Below are 23,320 nucleotides of genomic sequence, written 5' to 3' on the forward strand. Positions count from 1 at the left end.
AGCCCTCTATGGGCTACATTTATGAGGGCATGGATAGGGCCAAGGAGGCCATCAGAGCCCAATATGCAGGAGTGCAGGAGAGGTATGGCCCTATTTGGGACATCATCGATAGGAGATGGCAGAATCAGCTCCATCGACCCATCCATGCAGCAGCTTACTTTCTGAATCCGGCATATCGTTTCCGTCCTGAGTTCAAGGCAGATGCGGAGGTTCTCACTGGCTTATACACAGTGATTCAGAGGTTGAGTAGCGATGAAGATAGCGCTGCTGCGATTGTTGAGCTAGACCAGTTCAACAATAAAGAGGGGCCACTTTTCTCTGGCAAGATGGCCATAAATGCTCAGACAACACTACAGCCAGGTAAAAATTAAATAATATATTCAATGTTCATGAATCTAGATTCTAATCTTAAAGTTGATTATGTAATTTTAGAGTTAACTTGTAATTTGTAAATGAGACTAATTGTTTCTATTTTCAATTTTTCCCTTATTGCAGATAGATGGTGGCAAATGTTTGGGGCCACAACCCCAAAACTTCAAAAAATTGCCATTCGTATTCTGAGTCAGCCAAGCAGCGCTTCTGGATGTGAGCGCAGTTGGTCCATGTTCGAGCACATCCATTCGAAGAGGAGAAACAGGTTGACAATGCAGAAGTTGAATGATATTGTCTTTGTTCATTACAACCTCCGTCTTAGGATCAGACAAATTTTGGGCACTGACTCCTCTCCGATCATTCTGGAGGAGATTGATCCAGAATCAGAGTGGCTCACAGAGGTTGTGGATCCAGTCTTCACTGAGGAAGACCGTGTGTGGGTTGACCAGGTGGATATAGAGGCTGAGGCAGCTAGAGCACGTTCTTCAGGCATTGGTAGACGCACACGTGCACGCACAGGCACAGGCCCTAGCGACGTTCATGAGCCCATCTTACATGCGGGAGATATGGCTCGGCAGTCCTCTAGGACCTACATTAGACGCCTTGCTACTAGGCAGACTGGATACTCAGAGGCTGAGGCTGAGGCTGCAGCCGAGCTTCAGGATGATGTTAAGGATGATGATGATGACTATGAGTCTGAGGCTTGAGCTGGAGCCTTGTTTTTATATTTTGTTTACAGATATTGATACTGAATCATTGATAGACATATGTTTCAAACTTTCATGGATCTTCATCTTAGATTCTTACATACATTTATGATTTGATGTCTTATGGATCATCTTACATACATTCTATGATTTAAATCATTGTGATCATTTGATTTCTATTTACTTCAGCTAGCCTACAATTTACATTTTAGATAACATAGTTACATATGTGATGGATTTTAATTTTTATGTTCCATGTTTATGTATGTTAAGTTTTAACTTCTATTTGATGATGTTATAGTGTGTTTAAGTTATATTCAATAAAGGGTGCATGAAATAAGTTTTAAATTGTTAAAATTTTTAAATTTAAAGGGTTTTTTCAAATTTTCCGATTCACGATTCGATTCGGCCTTGCCGATTCCGATCCGATTCCGATTCTTGTTACTTTGATATATACACCTTTCGGCATTATTGTAATCATCGTAATAAGCATCATGTAATATCTTGGCATATGCGAATAATACAAGATGTTCTGCTCTTCTTATCTATTGTCCGTGTGCATTAAATCTATTTACCCCGTACGATAAACATTTGGGATACCGTACAGCCTAGTTACTCAAGCACAGTATGGCACGAAAGGAGATTTGAGAAGAGGCATAAACATCAACCATACGGCCCCCTACCCATACGACTCTTTGCAAACGAAGGCATTCTAAAGTTTTGCACCGTACGGATATTTGAGGGCCTCCTGGAGACACAGCACAGCAATATGAAACCCAGCAAGAGCCAAATCACCGTACGGCAAAGTGGAGCATGGTTTTCCTGAGGAGCATCGTACGGCATTTTAACTCTTGTCACCATACGGAAGAACGTATTAAAGATTTTCTCGTCGTACGGACTTTAACATAGCATTGTACGGGTTCCTTTTGATGTGTCCGTACGGCAATTTCCTGAAAGAATAGTTGATGTGTTTGTATGGCAATTTTGTGGAAGAATAATTGATGCGTTTGTATGGCAATCCATGGTGTAGCTATACTTTGGGAGCGCAAAAGAAAGGTGACAGGAGGTTTTCTAAAAAAAAAGAAAATGTCGACAAATCAAAAATGTTCAGAATGCATAACGGACGATGCCCAAGGGAAGGGAAAGACATAAGCAGGTAGTAAAACATTAGCAATTGCCAGAAAGAGTGTGGGATCAGAAGAAAATCACAAAAATAGTGTGTTCCATGCAGTTTTCTATGGGTTTCGGAGTGCTAATTTGGTCTTGGCAGTGGGGGCGCTGCCCCTCGACCCTGCCCTGTATCGTGACAAGGAGCGCGCTTCGGGCGCTGCCCCTCAACCCCGCTAGGGGTGATGCCCCCTAGACCCCCAGTCAGTGCAGTTATCAGTCGTGGGAAGTGTGACCAGTTGATGAGACCTGGAGCTGCTACAGGCATGGAGTGTCTGTGTACCTGAGGCACTTGGAGTAGGTTTTGGACGTGAAGCTGTCTTGGTGGATGTATAGAGAGCTCGGGAGGATCTGATCATCTAGTTGGAGACAGCACAACGACACTTGGCTCAAGGTACCCAGAGTTGGAAGCAAAGAAAGCAGCACAAGTGGCTCTCCAGGTCAGCTTGACTAGGGAGACAGTATTGTGTTAGCAGAGGCTACAGATGCAACGTGGGTTGGAGACCAATTTGGTGCAGCCATGGAACGAATGTGAAAGTGGTGTGACAAAAACAAATTTATCTTGTTGTAGTTAGTCAGTTAATGTATTTCGTTTTGTTAATCTGTCTCAAGATTTTGTAATTGTCGTCTGGAGACGACTTTTCCTTTTGGGGGGGATGATGTCGTCGGTAAATATTGTGTAGCTGACAGGGTGTATGTTGTCGGTAAATGCCCCTTCAGAAAGGTTCTTGTTATGTAGCCGACATGGTGTATGTAGCCGACGGACCCCTTCAAGAAGGTTCTTCGAGAAGTATATATACACCCTCCGGCATTACTGTAATCATCATCAGAAGCATCATGTAATATCTTGGCATATGCAAATAATATAAGGAGTTTTGTTGTTTTTATCTATTGTCTTTGTTCATTAATCTATTTACCCCATATGGTAAACAGATTTGATCTTGAGTGGTGATTTTTGGAATAGGGTGGAATATGCATTTGAACTCACCGAGCCCATCATGTCTATGCTTCGGTATGCCGACACTGATGAGCCTTGTTTGGGGGACATATACGATGCCATGGACTCCATGCTAGAAAGAATGAAATCAGTAAGTTCAAATTTTTATACAATACTTTATCCTTGTTTATTGAAAGATTTTGATTTTTTATTTTAATTAAGTTATTAACACTGCATCAAGATAACTTACATGTACATCATTTGACATCCCAGGTCATTCAAAGGAGAGAGCAGGATCTTGACACCTTGTACGATAAGGTGAAGAAAATTGTTCTACATTGCTGGAACAAGATGACTACACCTTTACACCTCCTCGCATATGCACTTTCTCCCAGATATTATAGCAATGACATAGTTTCTATTCCTAGTAGAGTGGCACCATATAGAGATCCTGAAGTTGCTACTAGGTATAAGAGGGCATTGAGTAGGCTCTTTAGTGATCCTGATGTGGCATTGAATGTTAGGAGAGAGTTTGTAGATTTTGTCTCAGGCAAAAATGCAAACCCTGATGCAATCAATGACCAAAGTAGAATGGATGTCATTGGATGGTGGTACTTACATGAGCAATGTTACATGTACCTCCAACCTCTTGCCATTAAAATCTTGTCACAAGTATGTATTTAAGTTTCTTTTCCTTTTCGTATGGCCACTTAGCTTGTCGAATTAGCATTCTTAAATTTCTATTGTATTGTAAAATTACAATTTCTAATTTTTTTAAATTGTGTTGGTTGTCTCTCTAGGTTGCGAGCTCTTCTGCTGCTAAGCGGAATTGGAGTACATACTCCTTTATCCACTCAGTGAAGTGTAACCGGTTGGGTTCGAAGAAAGCAAAGGACTTGGTATTTATTCACAACAACCGGTGCCTCCTATCATGCAAGGATCTAGGATATAAGAAGGGACCAGAGAAGTTGTGGGATGTACTATCCGAGACTTCTAACTTGGATATGACTGTCCAGGATATATCTAGAATTGCCTTGCTAGATGTTGAGGAGGACACGGAGGAGGATGTGGTTGCATTTGGGGCTAGTGGAACCGGTTTGGGTTCCAATGATGAGGAAAATGATATAGATGAGGATGAAGCCATTGATCCCTCATATTGCGATGACCCATTTGACCCTTGAAGGGCATTTGCATCTTTGATAAACTATGTTTAAACATTTGTCAGACTCATTTATGATTTATCACCATGTTTCAAACTTTATTAAATTAGAATTTATTATCTATCAATCTAATGAAGTAGTCTATGTTTTGAAATTCCATTTTGCATTTTAGTAATTCAATGTATGATTTTATTTACAACATTATCATAGATTAATGAGTGAGTATTTAATGTTTATCTTTGACATTTGGCATTGATCAATAATCAAGTAACGTTGATATATTCATACTATGAAATGACTTAGTAAGTTACTTTTACAACTATGCGATTTTTTTATTTTTTTTTGCACATATATATATATACACACATTTACTCAGGAACCCACCCACGAACCCAAATGGCGAAAAAAAATTTGCCCGAACCCACGAACCCGAACCCCGAACCGAATCAGCAACTTAGTTTTCTATTCTTTGTTTATTGTAAAATATAAATAGATTATATGAAATTTCGTTCACTTGTGTCATAATAGATCAATAACGTAAGCAAAATGGTTTCATATGCATATTGACAGGAAAAAGTTCATTTTCAGAATTCCTTTTAAATAATGAGTCATGCAACAATCATTCAACGTTGTAGCATTCATGGGATTATTGAAATTAAACTTTTGTCTGTGGGTCTCCAGCTATTGTTTTACAGCCTTTTGACTTTTTTTTTTTTACCTTTTGAAATGAAATTTGTTGAATTATGCTGTTTTGATTGGATTGTGTTGTTGGTTCTCGCTCTGACTCGAATTGAAGTTCTGAAGGTGTGTCACAACTTTATATATATTGAGTCTAATTCCTTATTGTTGAGGTAAACTCTAAGATCATATTTTGTTTTATCCATTGACTTTATGCCAAACCCTGTGATTAGACTGACAGGTTAATCTAGAAGATGCCAATTCTCATTTTCCTTTATTGTAACATCTTTATTGAGTATCACAATTTGTTCAATATAAGATTCTGAAATATGTGTGTTTAAGTGTCACTATGCAAATATTGCGGATATCTGTGATAAGGTTTGGGATCATTAATTGACAGCTATTCTTGAAGTAAATTGTGGTTTGAGGTAGCTTTGTATTTATAATATATTAATGATTGATCAAGTTTGACTGCAAGTTTGTTGTGACAGTTATTTTTGTGAGATTGGTTAATATCATCAACTGTCACAATTGAAACAATTTATATGTAACAAGTTGTATGTGCAAGCATATTTATGAGGGAGCATGTCTGTCATTGACTTATGCAGGTGGAAAGAAGAATGCAAACCATTAGAGTTGCAGCATAACAATTAGAAATTAAGGATATTATAGTATCATTGTTGACAAGATGTCTATTGTGATTATGTACTCTATAAAGAAACAAAGAGTCCCTCTGATAAAAAATAAAATTGTATTCTTTTTTTTTTAAGAAGTTGGTGCTTTAAAAGTGGTGTGGGTTCAGTACTCTAGGAAGATTGGTGCTTCATAATCAATACAGTATTGATGCTCTGTGAAGTGGGTGCTTCTAAATTGCATGAGAGATCAACCATAACATTGGTAGTAAAATTTACATTGATGTCATGAGCGTTGGTTGTAGAAGCTCAAGACAGAATCTCTTATGTGTGTATGATTGTGTGCATGTTGAGATTAGACCACAAAGAGAGAAGTATTTATGATTATATCCCTTGAATATTGATTTTTTAGTTGTTATTTTTATCATTGATAGTTATGAGTTATTAGTATCTCTCATGGATGCAAGATGCAATGGGATGGTGAGAGATTATGCAACGTTGTTTGCAGAATTGATACTAAACTGGCGGCACATTTTTAAAAGGTGAAGATCATATTTAGAGAAAGAGACTATTCAGCTTCAGAGGGAGGTTACATGACAAGAGAGATGTCCAACCTTTTGCAAGTTTATGCAATAGTCAGCCACCTTATTGTGGTGATTAAAGCTGTCCCTAACGAAAGGGAGTCTCTGTTAAGAGAAAATCTCAATTTTTAATGCATTCTTCTCTGGAAAAAGTCAAAGGTGAAAGCCCTCATTCCACCCTCTGTGAGTAGGTATGGTGGACCACCCTCTGTGAGTAGGCATGGTGGAAATGGATTCTTCTCTAGGAGAAGTTTGAAGTGAAAGCGCTCGTTCCACCCTCTATGAGTAGGTATTGTGGACCACCCTTTGTGGGTAGGCATGATGGAAATGCATTCTTTGGGAGAAGTTTGAGGTGAAAGCCCTCGATCCACTCTCTGCGAGTAGGTATGATGGACCACCCTCTGCGAGTAGGCATGGTGGAATTGTATTCTTCTCTAGAAGAAGTTTTGAGGTAAAATTCTTCATTCCACCCTTGGCAAGTAGGCATGGTGAAATTCATGTGTGTGACTTTAATTTTATGTGCTTATAAAATTACATAGTGAATTATGTTATACTGAGATAACATGTTTTATATGAAGTGAATTATCATTGACATCTTTGGTTGCAGCTGTGAGTGACTATTGTATTAAAGATCTCTCTCTTGCTAAGAGGGAGTGTTGAAGTTTGTAGCTGCAATAGAGATTTTTATCTCTGTTCTTCTAAAATGGAAATATTTTTGTTATGACCATTATAGTCACCTTCAGCTGAAAGAGACATTTGTGAGAATATCTAAGTTAATATTATATAAATAGACATGTGGCAAATGTCATATGAAGAGGCATGCATATGAAAATACTAAGTGTTGTGTATTGGAAATTTGAATGGTCTTACATGTGGGATTTGAAGAGACCTTCGTGTGTAAGATGAAGAGTCAAATGCAATCTATTTATGTGATTGCCTAGTGTATTGTAAAAAAAGTCAAGTGAAAGCCTTGTACTCAAAGTTTTTATTATCAATAAAAGAGAGAATTTTGCTGGTGTGGTTGGGTTTTTCCCTTCAAGTGGAAGGGTTTCCCAAGATAAAGCTTTTGTGTCTTTTGTACATTTTATTCACTTTTCTTATGTTCATCTTTATTTTTGGGCTAAAAACTTAACAGATTATTCATTGTGAGTGGCTATATAGTCTCTCATTTTCTCTATTTGTGGGAGATTGCTTTTGTGCATGGGTACCTAACATAGCCTAGTAATCAAGACCAACCATCATCATGTTTGCATCATTTTCATTTGTTTACAATCTCCCTAAGTTGCACTTAATGCAGGGTGTTGATGTAAATGGGGCTATATTCTATTCAATTTGCCTTTCGTAGTCAGATCCTCTTATATATATTCCTTGTTAGATAATGTGCCTTAATTATACTAGCAAGACAGAAATCAGATAGGATATACCCTCATTTACACCAACATATATATGATGAAATCTTACAATATTTCTTTAGGTATAATGATCACTTCATATCTATGGTACATGATGTTTTGGGACGGCAGGGGACGTACTTCTGGGACGTTTCCTAAGGAGCCAAAAATTCAAGACAGCAACTGATTGGAGAAAACAAATACACGACAGCAGGAAATGACAGTATACAAATTTTTAAAATATATATGCATGTGTGAATTGTTTTAAAAATATTAAGATATTATAAATAAAGAGAGGGAAAGAGAGAGATACCAATAATTGATTATTAACAAGGCAATATGCAAATAAACCACCAGTTACGATAGTAGTATAAAAACAAAAACGATAATTCATAATAACAGCATTATAACAATAGTCTCAAACATCAAAATCGTAGTTTATCAATATAAATATCCAAATCAAAGTGTCTTAAACATATATCCAGGTTTTAGTATTTATTTAGATTTTAGTATTTTATTTTCTGTTTTTGAAAATCATTTTTAAATTTTAAATTTAATAGCCTTAATGTGTATATATATATATATAATTTAGACAATGAGGCTAAATGGGGCTATATTCTATCCAATTTGCCTTTTGTAGTCAGATCCTCTTATATATACTCCTTGTTAAATAGTGTGCCTTAATTATACTAACAAGACAGAATTCAGATAGGATATACCCTCATTTACACCAACATATATATGATGAAATCTTACAACATTTCTTTAGGTATAATGATCACTTCATATCTATGGTACATGACGTCTTGGGACGGCAGGGGACGTGCTTCTGGGATGTTTCCTAAGGAGCCAAAAATTCAAGACAGCAACCCATTGGAAAAAACAAATACACGACAGCAGGGAATGACAGTATACAAATTTTTAAAATATATATGCATGTGTGAATTTTTTGTTAAATATTAAGATATTATAAATAAAGAGAGGGAAAGAGAGAGATGCCAATAATTGATTATTAACAAGGCAATATGCAAATAAACCACCAGTTACGATAGTAGTATAAAAACAAAAACGATAATTCATAATAACAGCATTATAACAATAGTCTCAAACATCAAAATCATAGTTTCTCAATACAAATATCCAAATCAAAGTGTCTCAAACATATGTCCAGGTTTTAGTATTTATTTAAATTTTAGTTTTTAGTATTTTTTTTTCTGTTTTTAAAAATAATTTTTAAATTTTAAATTTAATAGCCTTAACATGTTTATATATATATATATAAAACAATAGTAGTTAAATTGGTTTTTATTCTAATAGCTAGATATTTAAAAGCTATCAAATTTAAATTAATTATATATATATATATATATATATATATATATATATATATATATATATATATATGTTTATTATGACGAATATTAAAAAACTTAAATTAAATATTAGATTCTTTTTTATAATTTTCATAAATTTTAATATATAAGATTAAATGTATTGAATCATGACTTTCATTTCAGAATATTTAATAACAAATTTTATCATCCCTAGGCAAGAATTCAAATTTTGAACCTTGTGTGCCCCCCCAAATTGTCAATTTGGCAAGTAGAATTTTAAAAAAACTATTTTTATTAAATTTTTGATGCCAAAAACCATCCAAATATTAAGGGAACGCTTTTTTGTTTTGGGGAAGGATTGGGGACATTTCAGGGGTTCCCTAGGCATTTCAGGGATGGAACAACTTAATTATTTATAAAGGTAAATTTTTAAGTGACTTGAGTGCACTTATTTGAAGCTGAATGTTTATTGTTAAAACGAAGTTTAAAATTGTAATTTCCAAAAAATTCCAACAGTGCTTATAAAAGGGAAATTGGAGGAGATGAAGCTCGTTGGGGAATATTTGATTAACTTTATGTTATCTCTAAGGTTGGAGATTGTTCATCTCTTCCACCTTAAACGAGGTTGGCTTTGGTGGTGAAATATTCCTCCCAAGCCAATATTGTGTGATTCATTCATCGCATAGTTTGTACAGAAAAGATTTAACAGTGGATTCTAACAAGATTCAAAGTTGGGCTTCTGTTGAAGAACAAAATAGTATTGCAGGTACAAAGAGCTAGGTGGACATAAATTTAGCAAAGATTTTCGACACAAATTAATTGAAGCTTTGCTAGTAAAATTTAATTTGAGTCTAATGAATTTGTCAGTGTGAATAGATTTTTGGGTTCATTTAGCAGTGATGATCACCATACTAAGCGATTAATATATGAGTGTTGGATTACTACTGGTTATTGTTGAGGAGACATGGTATCCAAAACCCTAAATGCAGCTTAGAGGTAGAAATGAAGAAAATAGAAAGACATTTTGATTTTCTTGAAGGGCCAGCAAAGGGAGGAAAATTGCCCAGCAAATGGATGTCAATGTGCATGAAAAATCCATTTAATCATCTCTGTCCATAGAGAAATGCATAAATAGGAAGTCACACCAGCCTTTATCCACTATGAAACTTCAAAGGGGTTATTTAGGGTTTGGAATTATGACATGATAAGGATAGCACATCTTTGGTGGCTAGTTCAACCTGAAGCGGTGTTATTTTTCTGTCAACGCCAATGATAACTTGGCATTGGGATAGACACCTACTTATGCACTTCCATTCCTGCAAAGTGTTAAAGCTTGGAGATCAATCGTAGCGTTTAACTCTGCTACTTGTATTAAGCAGTTTGAGTTTTCTCTTAGTTTTCAGAATTATTGAACATCTCTGTTTCTGCATTAAAAAAATTGTAATTTGAGTTCTAAAATTTGTAGAAGTATCATGTGGTTGTTAAAAAATCTTGTGCATACAAATTTTATTAGAAGCTTCGCAACACCTAAAAATGAATAATGCAAAAAATTGAACAAACATTTCAAGGCACAAAATAATCCAGCACAGGTTATTACAGAAATTATAAAAAAGCAATAAGTACTTAGGAAAAAAAAATGTGCTGATACTGAGATGCAGAAAGCAACCTATTCTACAAGATACTTGCAGTTGACTGCTTGAATAACTCTGAATTTTGAAAACAGATAATGCTATAGAATGAACCATGATAAGAAAAATAAACTCAAGTTTCCTGATTTTCTATTTATTGGTGACAACGGATCAGCATAAGTGAAAAAAGTAAATAACTATATTCACTAGGCATACCTTGATTACTGGGGATTCTCGAGTAACAGATCCAAAATCATAGTTGAAGACACAAAGTCCAATAATATCAAGGGCTAAACTTGAGAATTCTGCTTCCATATCCATCTCAATGTGCTTAATTTTATCATCTTGTGCTGTCAGAAGCATTGCTTCTAGCTTCTTTACTGTTCGTTCAGAACAATCACCAAATACCTTCACCATTGCTTCCAAGAATGCAGCATGAAAACCCGGTACAATGGCTGGTAACAAATACAAGCACCATAAATTTTTGGTAAGATATAGTAATGAACACAAAGTTCACAATGATTATTTCCTGGAAATACTGAACTTAAGTTATTGTCAATGACATGTTGTACCAGGAAAGAAATTTAACCAACCAAATCCCGAACAGTACACCAAATCAGGAAAAGGTCCTATTATATATAATATTTGTATTTTTACAAAAATGTGGCAGATGTGAGATTTAAAGTTTGTTTTAATTTTTTATTAAGCTTTTATATCTTTCTAAGATTGAGGAATAAAAATAAATTGAGGATCCATTGGCAATTCCATTAATGGTTATCATCTTTGGGTTCATTCATGCCATAGGGAGGATGTCAATTCACTGTTTTGGAAATTGTCTTTCTTTTGCTTTCTTATTTTATTAATAGTATTGAAACTTCGGAAAAAAATGATTGCTTTAATTTAGCGCCAGTGAGAAAGTGCAAACAAGTTTCTGTCTTGATGGATCAAATGAATTATCTGCACATCATCAGAAAGACAACCAGGAACATAATGTCCAAGGGATAATTGGTGGTAATGGATGAAAATTAAAATAGCCCACTAAGAATGTCAGTACAAACATGATTCAGACTCAATAATATGATTCCCAGCATAATTTTTTGTTCTTTAGTAATTCGTAATTATTTAACTTCCATAATTTGAAAATCTGTAGTGTTAATAAATATTAGGTGTCTTTCTAGAATGCTATTTTTCACTTCCTCATAATAATTGCTTTTCAACATTTATCTTGGTGCTGTTTTATTTAAAAATAGATTTTTATAAAAAATGATTTTGGGCCCTCTTTAATTATATTCCTTATACTCTATGATTTCTTTTGGTTATAATTTAATTCACTATTTATTATAACAGGTAATTAGAACAACTGTTAACATCTTATTAGGCCAACTAGTTAACAGACATAGTTATTTGTAAGTCCTATGTTACTAAATCAGGTACGGCTCATCCCTGTGGAATTGAGCAGGGATTGCTTTATTAGATAGATGCGGTGTTTCCAAATAGATTCCAGTGCAACTTGAATGCAGTTTCCTTTATTTTTGTAGTCCGTTGCCTAAGTCCAAACCTGGAGGTTGGCAGGATGGAGTAATGGGAAGGCCCTTTGTACTGCTCATCCAAGTAACAAATAGTGACAGGGAAGAGCAGGAAATAACCAGGGAAGATCAGTTGACACGTGATCTGGTAACGGCCTGGGAAGTTGCAGTCAATCAGTACATACAAAGGGAAGCCCGTGAGAGAACGGTCCCTGAGCGTACGGTACGCAACAAACTTGCGATGCCACCAGCAGTGTATGATCTCTTGGGAGAGATCCCTTGCCTGTTAGCACGAAATTTGTTACGAGTGGAAGAGGAAAGAGCAGAGACACAAAGGGAAAGGAGGAGACAACAAGTACTTTATTCCGACTACAATTTTTCTTTTATTAATTAATGACAAAACCTTGGACAAGAGGTCTGACCATTAGTCAAGCACAAACAACTCTTGTTCAAATGCAACAGAAACCCATCAAGATCAAAGCAAGAAAAGTCAGACTAAAGGAAAGAAAAAGTTGAGTCCAGTGTCTCTTTTGACTTAATTGCAAAATAACCCAAGGTTGAGACTCAACCAGCAAATAAGGTGAAAGATGTTGAATATGAACCCACAAATATATATAGCCCTACCTCAACACCATTAATTTGGTCCTCAGATTTATACAAGTGAGCTAACACAGAGAAGAGAATTCAGTCTCTAGAGACAGGCCAATTCAAAAACATTAAGATAAAGAATATCATTGAAATCAATTGGAAACTAATAAGGGAGAACAAGTCACTTAGAGAGCAGCATTAATTACAAAATAACATGGAGAAGGGTGAACAAGATCTGATTTCGCCAAGGCAGATGTTAGAGCAAATAAAAAAAGCAGAAGAGTAAAAGAAGTAATGATTCACAAGTAAAAGAGATCTAATCTGCAATGGAAAACACGGAGATTAAAAAACAATCAAGAGGTCAAATCATTGACTCAAGTTGTGAAAAGACCATCAAGTACATAAAATGATCTTATAAAAAATAAGGAAACGGATAAGAGATGAAAAGGACAGAACTGACAGGAATATCAATATCATCATTTTAAGTGTTGAAAGATTATGGGAAAAAGGAAAGCACAAGAGCTAACAAGATACTTTTTCCCAAAAACCAATACCAATGGTCAGGAGTCATTCAGCAAGCACAAAGGATTGGAAAATGAATAAGAGATAACAAGAGCAGACATGTAAGGGTCACCCTAAGGAACATAGAAGACAAAAACAGGATACTAAGAAACAAAGGATTCCTCAAAAGGTACACAAATATATCTTGATGAGGACCCAAAAAATAATTCAGCAAGAAGAAAGATGGAATGTGTGGGAAAAGTAAAGTCAGCAACATATAGGAAAATAGGCTTGCTTACAAAATGGAAAGGCCCAAATCAGCAACAGAAGGACACACAAGAAATAGGAATTTGAGGCTCCTAACGAAACTTAAAAATGATAAGTTGGAAATAAGGTTACCCATTTAGAAGAGGACCTCATTTAGGGACAATAGCAGTAGATAAAGATATTATCTTTCTTGCAAAAACACATGAATATGATGGGTGTAAAGTTCCAGAGTTTGAATTAACTTAAAGAAAACTAGGGCAGATTTGTAAAAGTAGAGAAAGAAGACCCAAACAAGCAGTACATATGGCTGAAAATAACAGAAAATCAAGTAACAAGATAAGATAAATTTATTAGTGTCGAATACATGACAACAAAGAGGGCCCAAGGGACTGCCGAAACAACACAAAAGACCAACCAACAATAGGATGCCAAACGTCGTCCAAGAAGAGAAAGCAAAATAACGAGAAGATAGATAAGATAAGATAACTTTATTAATCTCCAACAAGTGACCACAAAACGGGTCAAAAGGACTTCCAAGAGTACAACCCGAGACTAGCGCATAGAAAGAACATCAAACAATGTCCTAGGATATGAGAAATAAAGCATAGAAAGGGTTGAAAGAAGGGGAACAAGAGCCACAAGAACAAGGTGGATCCCCACAAGGGTGAGGACCATCCTGTACGTAGGAACCCAAAGCCCCCTGAACGAACCTGCGAACTAAAGGGTAGGACTATTAGAGTTAAATCTCTCTATTTTTGTTTCTTTTTGTTATGTATATTTATTTCTATTTCTAATGGTCACTCTTCTTCTATGTATCCATATTCTCTTTGTTCAATATGAAAACACTCTTTCTCTCTTCAGAATGTTTCCATTTCTCTCTTTGTTCGTTATATAAACATTCTTGTGTATACTTGTGTATTTGGATCAGTTATGATCTTTGTTTAATAATACATTCATTATTTTACCATAATATGGTATCAAAGATTTTTTTTTCGAAAAATAATAATTTTATTATTGAAATTTTATGAGTTATTTTTCGAAATAGGTTATGAAAATATTTAATTTCTTCATGAAATCTTAGACTCTTCAACATCCTTTGTCTGGGTGTGTTTAAAACTTTGTTTGTAGGGATATTTTTCTAAAATTCTTCTAGGGTTTTTGTATATATTTTTCTTTAGATGGATTCTCTCCTACAACCATGCATCATCTGCCTTTCCCCTACCCACGCAACCAATTTCCTCTAAAAAATGAGAAGCTTTTTAGCATTTAGCATTCTTGGGCCTGCATTTGATGTTTTTATGTGAACCTGTTTTTTTGCAATTTTGTGGCCTTCTTTTGGGCATTTTCAACCTGTCTTTTGTGCACATCATCTGCAAAGGGCGACATATAGGGTATTTTAAACCCCCTGTCTCTGATTTTTGTCCAACAATTTCATTTTCCACAATATTTTATAGTCAAACCTACAATTTTTTGGTTTTTTCAAAAACAGCTAGGCTTCCTTTTGAAACTCTCTTTTTTCGTGTCAGTTTTGAAAACTTTTTGCAGATTCTTGGTGGTTTTTTGCAGATCTCAATTGGGTCAGTCTATGTTTTTCTAGGTACATCATTTTTCATGCCTCGATTATTGTGTCAACAGATTCAAAATCTAACTTCATATTCTTTATGGGTTTTTTGAGCTCTCTTCTAGGTGTCCTTTCATTTTTCAGGGTCTTCCGTCAATCCACCTCTAACTTCGTGCCTTTTCAGATATTCTTTTTTTTTTGCATAAAAAAATGTGTCATGGCATCTCTCATCAATCTTCTCTTCGAAGGCAATCAACAATTCAACAAAAAGAACTACAACACCTGGAAGCATAGAATGATGATATCTTCATGTACCGTCACCTTGAGGTGCTTGTTCTAGGTACTGACACTCATCCTATGACAGTCAATGCTACCACAAACCAATATTGTAGAACATGTAGAGCTCACTGATTAGACAGAGTTTGTGTTTTACACTTTTTGAGGACTCTCCCGTAATTTTTTTTGTTTTGAAGTTAGATTGACCATTAAGAGAGGATAGTATAGATCTATTTTTGTTTTTCTCTCTTTCATAAATTTGCTTCTATTTCTAATAGTCACTCTTCTTCTATGTTTTCATATTCTCTCTCTATTCAAGATGGAAACTTTCTCTTTCTCTCTTCAGAATGTTTCTATTTCTCTCTTTGTTCGATATAGAAAATTCTTGTGTGTACTTGTATATATAGATCACTTCTGATCTCTGTTTAATAACACATTCATTATTTTACCATAATAAGAACAAGGAGCAATGAGTGTCCCTAGAATGTCTCTGAGATGTCAAGAGGGACTATTGCCTCTAGCAAGTCTAGGCAAATGAAGTGTGTCAGTGCTAAGAAGAACCTCTACAGGGCCTAAGCAATCTACAAAAGTCCGAGGGGGGGCAAGCTAGTGCTCAATATCCCGATCCAAGGGGAGAACCGTGAACAAGTAGGTGATAAGCTAGCAAGAGTCTGAATGTGACTGTGTTGGAGCCTGAAGGTGAAGCATGTGGCGTCGAAGTATGGTAGCCTCCTGGACATAGAGGGTAAGATACTGCTAATCTATGTATCTGAAGAAAGTGAAGAGATCCCAAGACTCCCTAAAAAGGCATGAGAATCTCCCCTAGGTCTAATAATAAATAGGACAATGGAAGATGAAATGGTCTTGATCTCCGACTCTCCACTATTGCAAAGCAGACAAATCTTGTGCTCTCTCTATAGCTAATGACCTATCTCAGTGTGGAGATGGTGAGACCCAACTCTAAGGGAACTGACAGGAATCCAGATGGAATGTGACCAGTGGTGAGATAGGTACTAGGGAGAGAACAACTACAACTAAAGGGCAAACAACTAGCTAGTTATTCTGAGCAACAAAGAAGAAATCCAAGACTGAAGGATAATTCCCAAGGCAGTAAGGATTCCCACACCATCTCTAAAGACCTCTAGATGAAGAAGACCTCTACTAAATGAAATTCCCACAGTACCATATCTAGAGTGCCCAAAAGTGGGCATGGGGGAGACCGAACTAATGCTTAGTACCCCATACCTGTGAAAGTGCCCCAAAGAACAAAGTAATGAGTCGGTTGGGGTGCAGTCTTGTGGGGAGTTGACATTGAATGGAGTGGTCTCGAAGTCTAAGTGTTAGAAGTAGTGGTTATTGTTGCACCAAAAGATCAACTTGTCAATGCCTGATACAACCACTAGACATATAAAAGACACATGAGGTTGTTACACTCTGTCATGAATCCTTGTGAGGGACACTCACACACTGCCAACATTGAGGCCTCCTAAGGATAAAGAGCAAAGCACCACTAGTCAATGTATCTAAAAGAGACAGAAAGAGACTAAACCCCATTAAACAAGCAGCAAAATTTCCCTCTTATCTCATAGTAAATAGGACAATGAAAGATGAATGGGACTCTGTCTTGACCTCCCCCAAAGTAGAAAGTTGGCAAAACCTGTCCTCTCTAGCAATTTGATGGTTGGTTTGAACACAGAGCCAATGAGATCTCACTCTAAAGGAACCAAGGGAGATTCAAGGAGCATGTGACCAGCGGTGGGAAAGATACAAGAGGTGGATAATGATCCTGTCCTAGACCTCAAGAAAATGCTTTGCATAGGTTATCATTAGGCAAACCCCCCATGAGGACTAATCCAAGTGGTGTGAATATAGTATTTGTAAACATTTAATCTGATATGCATGTCCAACTCCTACAGAGAAGGAAGGAGACGAGCAAGGGCATCCAAAGAAGACCAGAATGGAAGGAGTCAATCAATCTTGATCCAAATCGAACCAAGGAAAGTTGCGACCTAAGTATACCAGCATCGAACCCTATCGGAGGTGTTAGAAGCCACAATAGCTTACGAAGAGCAAGAAGCAAGATAGGAGTACCTATGATGCCCCTCCATGGAATTTGAAAACCAATGAAGACGATGTAAAAATCAAACCAGGTCGAAGATCCTACCAAGCCTAGAACGGTTGACACCAAACTTAGCAAGGACAATATTGTGAGGTGTATGTTGCTTGCATCTAGTGATGCGTCAAAGAATGGACTGTTGTTACATCCCAATTTTTGCCCTAATTTCTCTTTAGTTAAAAGATAGCCGTTGTGTTCATGTGAAATGAATATAGTTTATAGCCGTTGTGATCATGTGAAATGAATATAGTTTATAGCCAATGTGTTCATGTGAAATGAATATAGTTTATAGCCGTTGTGTTCATGTGAAATGAATATAGTTTATAGCCGTTGTATTCATGTGAAATGAATATAGTTTATAGCCGTTGTGTTCATATGAAATGAATATAGTTTATAGCCGTTGTGTTCATGTGAAACGAATATAATTTTTCTTTAACCATTGTTCAATCAATTATTATGTATGATGAAATTCCTAACGGTATTATTTAAGCAAATTATGAATTATGAAATTGATGTTTTTGGCGAGAATGATTGTTTTGAAGGTTGCAGGATAAAGACTCGAGAAGGAGGGGAAGCATTACGAAATGAGGTCATCCGGAAATGGGACGATCCTATGACCTAGTTATCAAGAATATCAGGTTTGATCAAAAAGAAGCCATGGCAAGGTTGTTAAAGCTTGACAATAAAAGTTCAAAGTGGAAAGTTACATGAGCTAAAAAAATAATAATACAAGATTATTAAATTAAATAATAAAATTCTTACCTTTTAAAAAATAAGTAATATCATTTAATATTATATCATTATTTTGATTAGAATCACAATTAAATATTTGCAAAGTGGCACTATTATAAAAGGATCTATAATACAATAATGTCACTTTGAATATACTTAACTATAATCTAACCAAAATAATAATATAACATTAAATTATATTAATAAAACTTTTCACCCATTGTCCCAACGTTTTATATTTCAAATCAATGGGAATTCCAATCGTATTTCAATCTTGTAACGGTAGAAGATGAAAAGTCGATTCATATCTTTTAAATCCTGCCTTTGTCGTTTTCAAATGACAGTAACCAATGCCTTCCGCCTGCTGATACTCTCGCCATGGTCTGAGAAATTGTCTATCAATGATCTGAAATTGGTGATGAGGAAAAGCCTTCTTTCTCTGCCGTGGGTTATCCATTTTAGACTGTTCTTTTGATACCCGAATTTCTTGCCAAGCATTCACGCCTGCAATCCCGATTTGTCTAACCACGAAACCTTTCATCACACCATACGTGAAGACGATCTTGCACATTCTGAGAGCCGGGAGTCAGTTGCATTGAAGACACAAGCAAATCGTTCAACAGACTGTGGACAAGTAAGAGTGTGTTAAAACGTACTTCATTCCCTTACTCACGTTTTGTTTCTTCATCTTCTATGACTTCTTTCTTTCTGAGTCGGGTTGTAACAGTGAGGAAGAGTTAAGTGAAAAGATTCAGTCATAATATTAATCTTGAAGCTCATCATAACTATAGGAAACAATAGAGTTGCAAACATTGTCTAGCAATGTAGTATATGATGCTTCTAATATGTTAAGATTTTTGATCTCATTCTTTTGTTATACACCATTCCAATCCACAATACTTGAATATAGAATTGCATCATTATCAACCTGTATCACAAATCCGTAGAATGGTGTCATAAACTGCTCTATTTCATCTAACCAAAATCATTAATGAAGATCAACTCTGAAAAAAAAAACCAAGGAAAATCTGAGAAAGCAGAACCATAATCTTATGAATAAGATATAAAAGGTTCAGGCACTGATTAATCACCGATCTGTAGATCTGTTAATGGTGAGATGTGTAGATGAACCTGACACAAGAAAAACAAGAAGGATATCAATAATTATTTAATTCAAAATAATCTGATTAGCTCATGTAAATCCACTTTGATTGTCAAGCTGAGCGGTGGAGATCGGGTTACAAAAACCCACCTCTGAAATCCCTGACCAGGGCGATAGAAGGGCATTCATGCCACAACAAAATGATCGCGTTGTTGTCCTGATACTTCAGCTATTCAATCGAATAGCTGTTGGGACCTCAACCCACCAGAGTACTCTGATGACTGGATCGATGAACATCCCAAGCCTGACCTCAGGGTAGGGAGGGCCGTTCTATTAAATTAGAACTTGTGGGGATAAGTAAAAAGGTCTGCGGTTGGGAGGTTAAGCCCATGTTAATGCTTCTCTCCTCACCAAAGTCAGAGCTTGGTCAATTAAATGGAAGAGTCTCTCAAGAAAATCAGTACGTATCTTTGTTTATTTAAGTTTCTTTATATAATTTGAAAGATACTTTCTTGTAAATTAGAAGTAAAATAAAATGATTCTTTTAAGTATATTAGCTGAGGTTTTCTTGCAATAATTTAGACTAGAGTTAAAATTCAGTATTCTCAACTATTAGAACAAATTTGATATTTAGTAATCAAAATAGATTCAGAATTTTCGAATAGCTTTTTATCTCATCTAATAATTAGAATGTTAAATTCAGCTAATTGTAGTTGTAGGGTATCCAAATGTTACAACTGCACTCTCTCAATTGAAACCCAATCCAACTCCAACAAAGAGGTCTCCCAAATAATCGAGCCATAAAGCACCATCAGTCTAATCAAGAAGTCCATGAGAATCATCTTCAACAAGGTGTCTCCAAAATAGCTAAGGAACCATACCCTTTGTTGATACAAGGTTGAAGGGTCAGATGTATGAGGGCTAGAAAACTGAACTCCCAAATAAGTGTATGAAGGAGATCTCTAACTCGCTACCCTAGAAAGAGAAGTGGAGGTGAGAGGTCTTAAGGCCATTGAAGACCATCACCTTAGTCTTCCCCAGGTTAATGGTCAACTGACGAGTCATAGAAAGAAGCAAGGCCATCAAGTAGTTTCTACAAACCCTCAAGAGAGGAGGCCAAGACGACCACATCATCCACAAAGAGAAAGATAGAAATCAAGACCTAGTGCGAAGCAACCATCCTCTGAAAGCAAATGCTCTTGCAAAATCCCTCAAGCACATCAATATTCAACTTTGAGGGGGAAGGAGAAAGTGGACAACCCTACTTCACCCTACTGGTGCTTTGAATGAAGTTTGAAACCCCAAGGAGGGTCTTCACATGAACAACCACCATCTCATAGAGTCTCATTATGGCACTCAACAGAGTCTCAGAGATGCCAATGTCATGGAGCTTCCTAAAAAAGCGCAACCCTAGGCACTCAATCATGGCCTTGTGAAAGTCCACAAAGCAATAGTAGACCTATGAAGAGCGATGTCTAGCCTACTCAAAAATATTCCTGAAAGTAAATGTGTGATCCAAGGTCTAATAATCAGATCTGAACCTAGCTAGTCCCCTAGCACCAGGTGACGTTAATCTAACTCCTAAGAAAGAAAAGCATGTAAAATTGTGGCCAACCTTGAGATCCAAGACGAGGCCAACGTTAATCTAATTCCTATAGTTCTTGAGATCCAAGACAAGGCCAACCTTGTGTATCAGGTGTATGATATGTCGTCATCAAGAGGGAGGAGCCTCATACAAACCACCTTATTGAAAAGGTCATGAGGAAAGGACCTAACACTACGATGCCAAGCTTGAAGAGTTCTTCTTAGAACCCTTCCTCATTCGTAGCCCTACTACTATTCATCAATCTGATAGCCTTCCTGACATTGGTGCATGTGAAAAAAGGACAATGGGTGGGAGGGGTATATGAATGGAGCCTTGGTTGGGGAAATCATAAAGAGTGGCAGTGTGGGAGACCAAGAAGCTATGATCCAAGATGCATGTGAAAAGATGGCAATGGGTGGGAGGGGTATATGAATGGAGCATTGGTTGGGGAAATCATAAAGAGTGGTAGTGTGTGGGAGACAAAGAAGCTATGATCCAACGTAGGGGAAAGGGGGGACTAGCAAAGAAAAAGAGTGCGCCAAAAGGCCTTATGGGTACTGCGAAAGCGAAGGAAGAAGGATCCTACTGCGATGAGCAATAAAAATGAGCTTCATATGGCAAAGGAACTAGTGATAGAATTTTTTAAGCCAGGTGGAGGAAGTCATGTGGAGAGAGGGAACAGAGTGAAAACACGGTGGAAGGACTTGTAGTCCTCATCAAACCACCTATTCATGGGGCAAGTGTTCTTGTGCTTGGAGAAGGTTGGCTATACAAGGCCAAGTGTTCTTGTGCTATTTCACCCCAAAAGGCTCAAAATCGTGTATAAAAAGGAGCCTAGATCAAGAAAGTCCCTATACATCACTAAAAAAAGACATTTATGTTTTTAACACTGTGAGGGAAGTTCTAATAATAGCAGACTTTAATCACAGGACAGCCAATAACCAAGCCCTCAATTTGAAAAGAAATTGCAAAAAAAAGTGACCCAATATGGTTAGAACAATAGAGCAATCAAAGTTGAGCAAGAACTTCACAAGATACTAAGGGTAATGTCACATCTTGTGGAGCAGAATTATTCAGCTTATGCAGTTTGTACACAATAGTCATATGCAATGGCATAAAGGCAGGGCCAAAGTTAGGAAACATCACTTGTAAGACTAACAATGGTCAAAGTGTTGTAGACTATGTTATTTGCTAACAAGATTATACCTCAAAGATAATGGAGTTAAAAATAGGAGATTTCCAAATCAGCGCTAAAGTTATTATTTGGTATATATAAAACCAGCCATACACATAAACATGCACCAAGAGGAACAAATCCATCTCAAACACAAGAAAGCATAGGGAGGAAATATGGTGAGAAATCCTTGAAATGAAATGATCAAAGATGAAGACAGGGAGGACAAAAGCTTAGCATATACTAGAGACGTGGAGGAAGATCTATAAAAGACATGATTTATAGACCATAAACGGATAGGAAAAAGCTTAAAGGTGGCTTCGTAAATGAAATGTAATGAAAAAGAAAAAAGAACACTCACATGCAATGCAAAAAGAAAATTAGATCTCGCATTCAATGCAAATGGAATACATGCTCTTGGTTTACATTCCTTCGTGTGACTTTTAATTTAAAAAATCTCTAACTTCGTTGGCAAGTAATGTAAATAGGCTATAATTTTTATTGATGAAATTGTGGGGCATGTTCCCTTTTTAATAATATTTTTACTATTTTTTAATTTTCTACTATCGTTAACTATCATTGTGAGTACTATGAAAGGTTTAAACCTAGCTTGCATGGGTTCACGTACCCATGTATCCAACTATCGTGTACTAAGTGGGAAGCATCATAGCTAAGGACCTTGAATAAGAGTTTTGATTTCTATATCGGTTTTTTGTTTGCATATCAGCTTGTTGTTTATCAAGCTTAATTCAATATAAAATAAGTTTAAAACTTTGATAGAATACTAATTAACAATAAACTTAATCACTGTTCAAGTCAGAAGTTTGTCATTTGCAATATGTCATTGTTATGATTTATGATCTTCTTGTTCATGTTTAAAGTCTGCCTTCTCTATTATACATCTAAACATTTATCAAATATTATTATTACAAATGTATAGCAAATATGAAACTGAAAATAATACATAACATCTACAAACTTTGTCACAGTTCTTGTTTTGAAAAACCATTGACATGACTCATATGATTTTCTATAAATATTAAATTATATTTTTAAAAAGTTTGATGTACTCAAGTACCCCCGCCCCCTATTTTGAAAAATAGTCATACCCATACCCTAAGTACCCAAGTACCCCCATCCCCATGCAACCTTGATTTAAAAAAACATACAACTATGTGTCAATATAGAAAACCCTTTTTCTATTCCCATTACAACCAACTTGTTATGTTTGTTCTAAAAGATTTCTATTCCTAGTGATGTTTCAAATCAGAGTTGCTTGATGTCACATCTATTTTGGATATTGCA

The 23,320-nt window shown here is 36.1% G+C and overlaps 2 protein-coding genes across 3 annotated transcripts in view; one reads left to right on the plus strand and one right to left on the minus strand.

Annotated features, from left to right (window-relative positions):
- The window catches only part of CYP97B3 (cytochrome P450, family 97, subfamily B, polypeptide 3), a 233,581-nt gene that overhangs the window by 150,269 nt on the left and 59,992 nt on the right, over positions 1 to 23,320 (minus strand). For both annotated transcript variants that reach the window (XR_016355364.1, XM_089796842.1), the window contains exon 5: positions 10,804 to 11,042. Coding sequence is in view for 1 of the 2 variants with exons in the window: in XM_089796842.1 (XP_089652968.1) it covers positions 10,804 to 11,042 (239 nt within the window). In the remaining variant the exon portion in view is untranslated. The remainder of the gene's footprint in view (positions 1 to 10,803; positions 11,043 to 23,320) is intronic.
- LOC149541721 (uncharacterized) lies at positions 11 to 1,256 on the plus strand. The gene is made up of 2 exons (XM_089796117.1): positions 11 to 360; positions 496 to 1,256. The coding sequence occupies exons 1-2, from the start codon at positions 30 to 32 to the stop codon at positions 1,077 to 1,079; spliced, it is 915 nt and encodes a 304-aa protein (XP_089652243.1). The 5' UTR covers positions 11 to 29; the 3' UTR covers positions 1,080 to 1,256.

Source organism: Cupressus sempervirens, chromosome 8, assembly GCF_028749045.1.
Source record: "Cupressus sempervirens isolate cs-2001-9-10 chromosome 8, ASM2874904v1, whole genome shotgun sequence".
In the NCBI taxonomy this organism is placed as follows: Eukaryota; Viridiplantae; Streptophyta; class Pinopsida; order Cupressales; family Cupressaceae; genus Cupressus; species Cupressus sempervirens.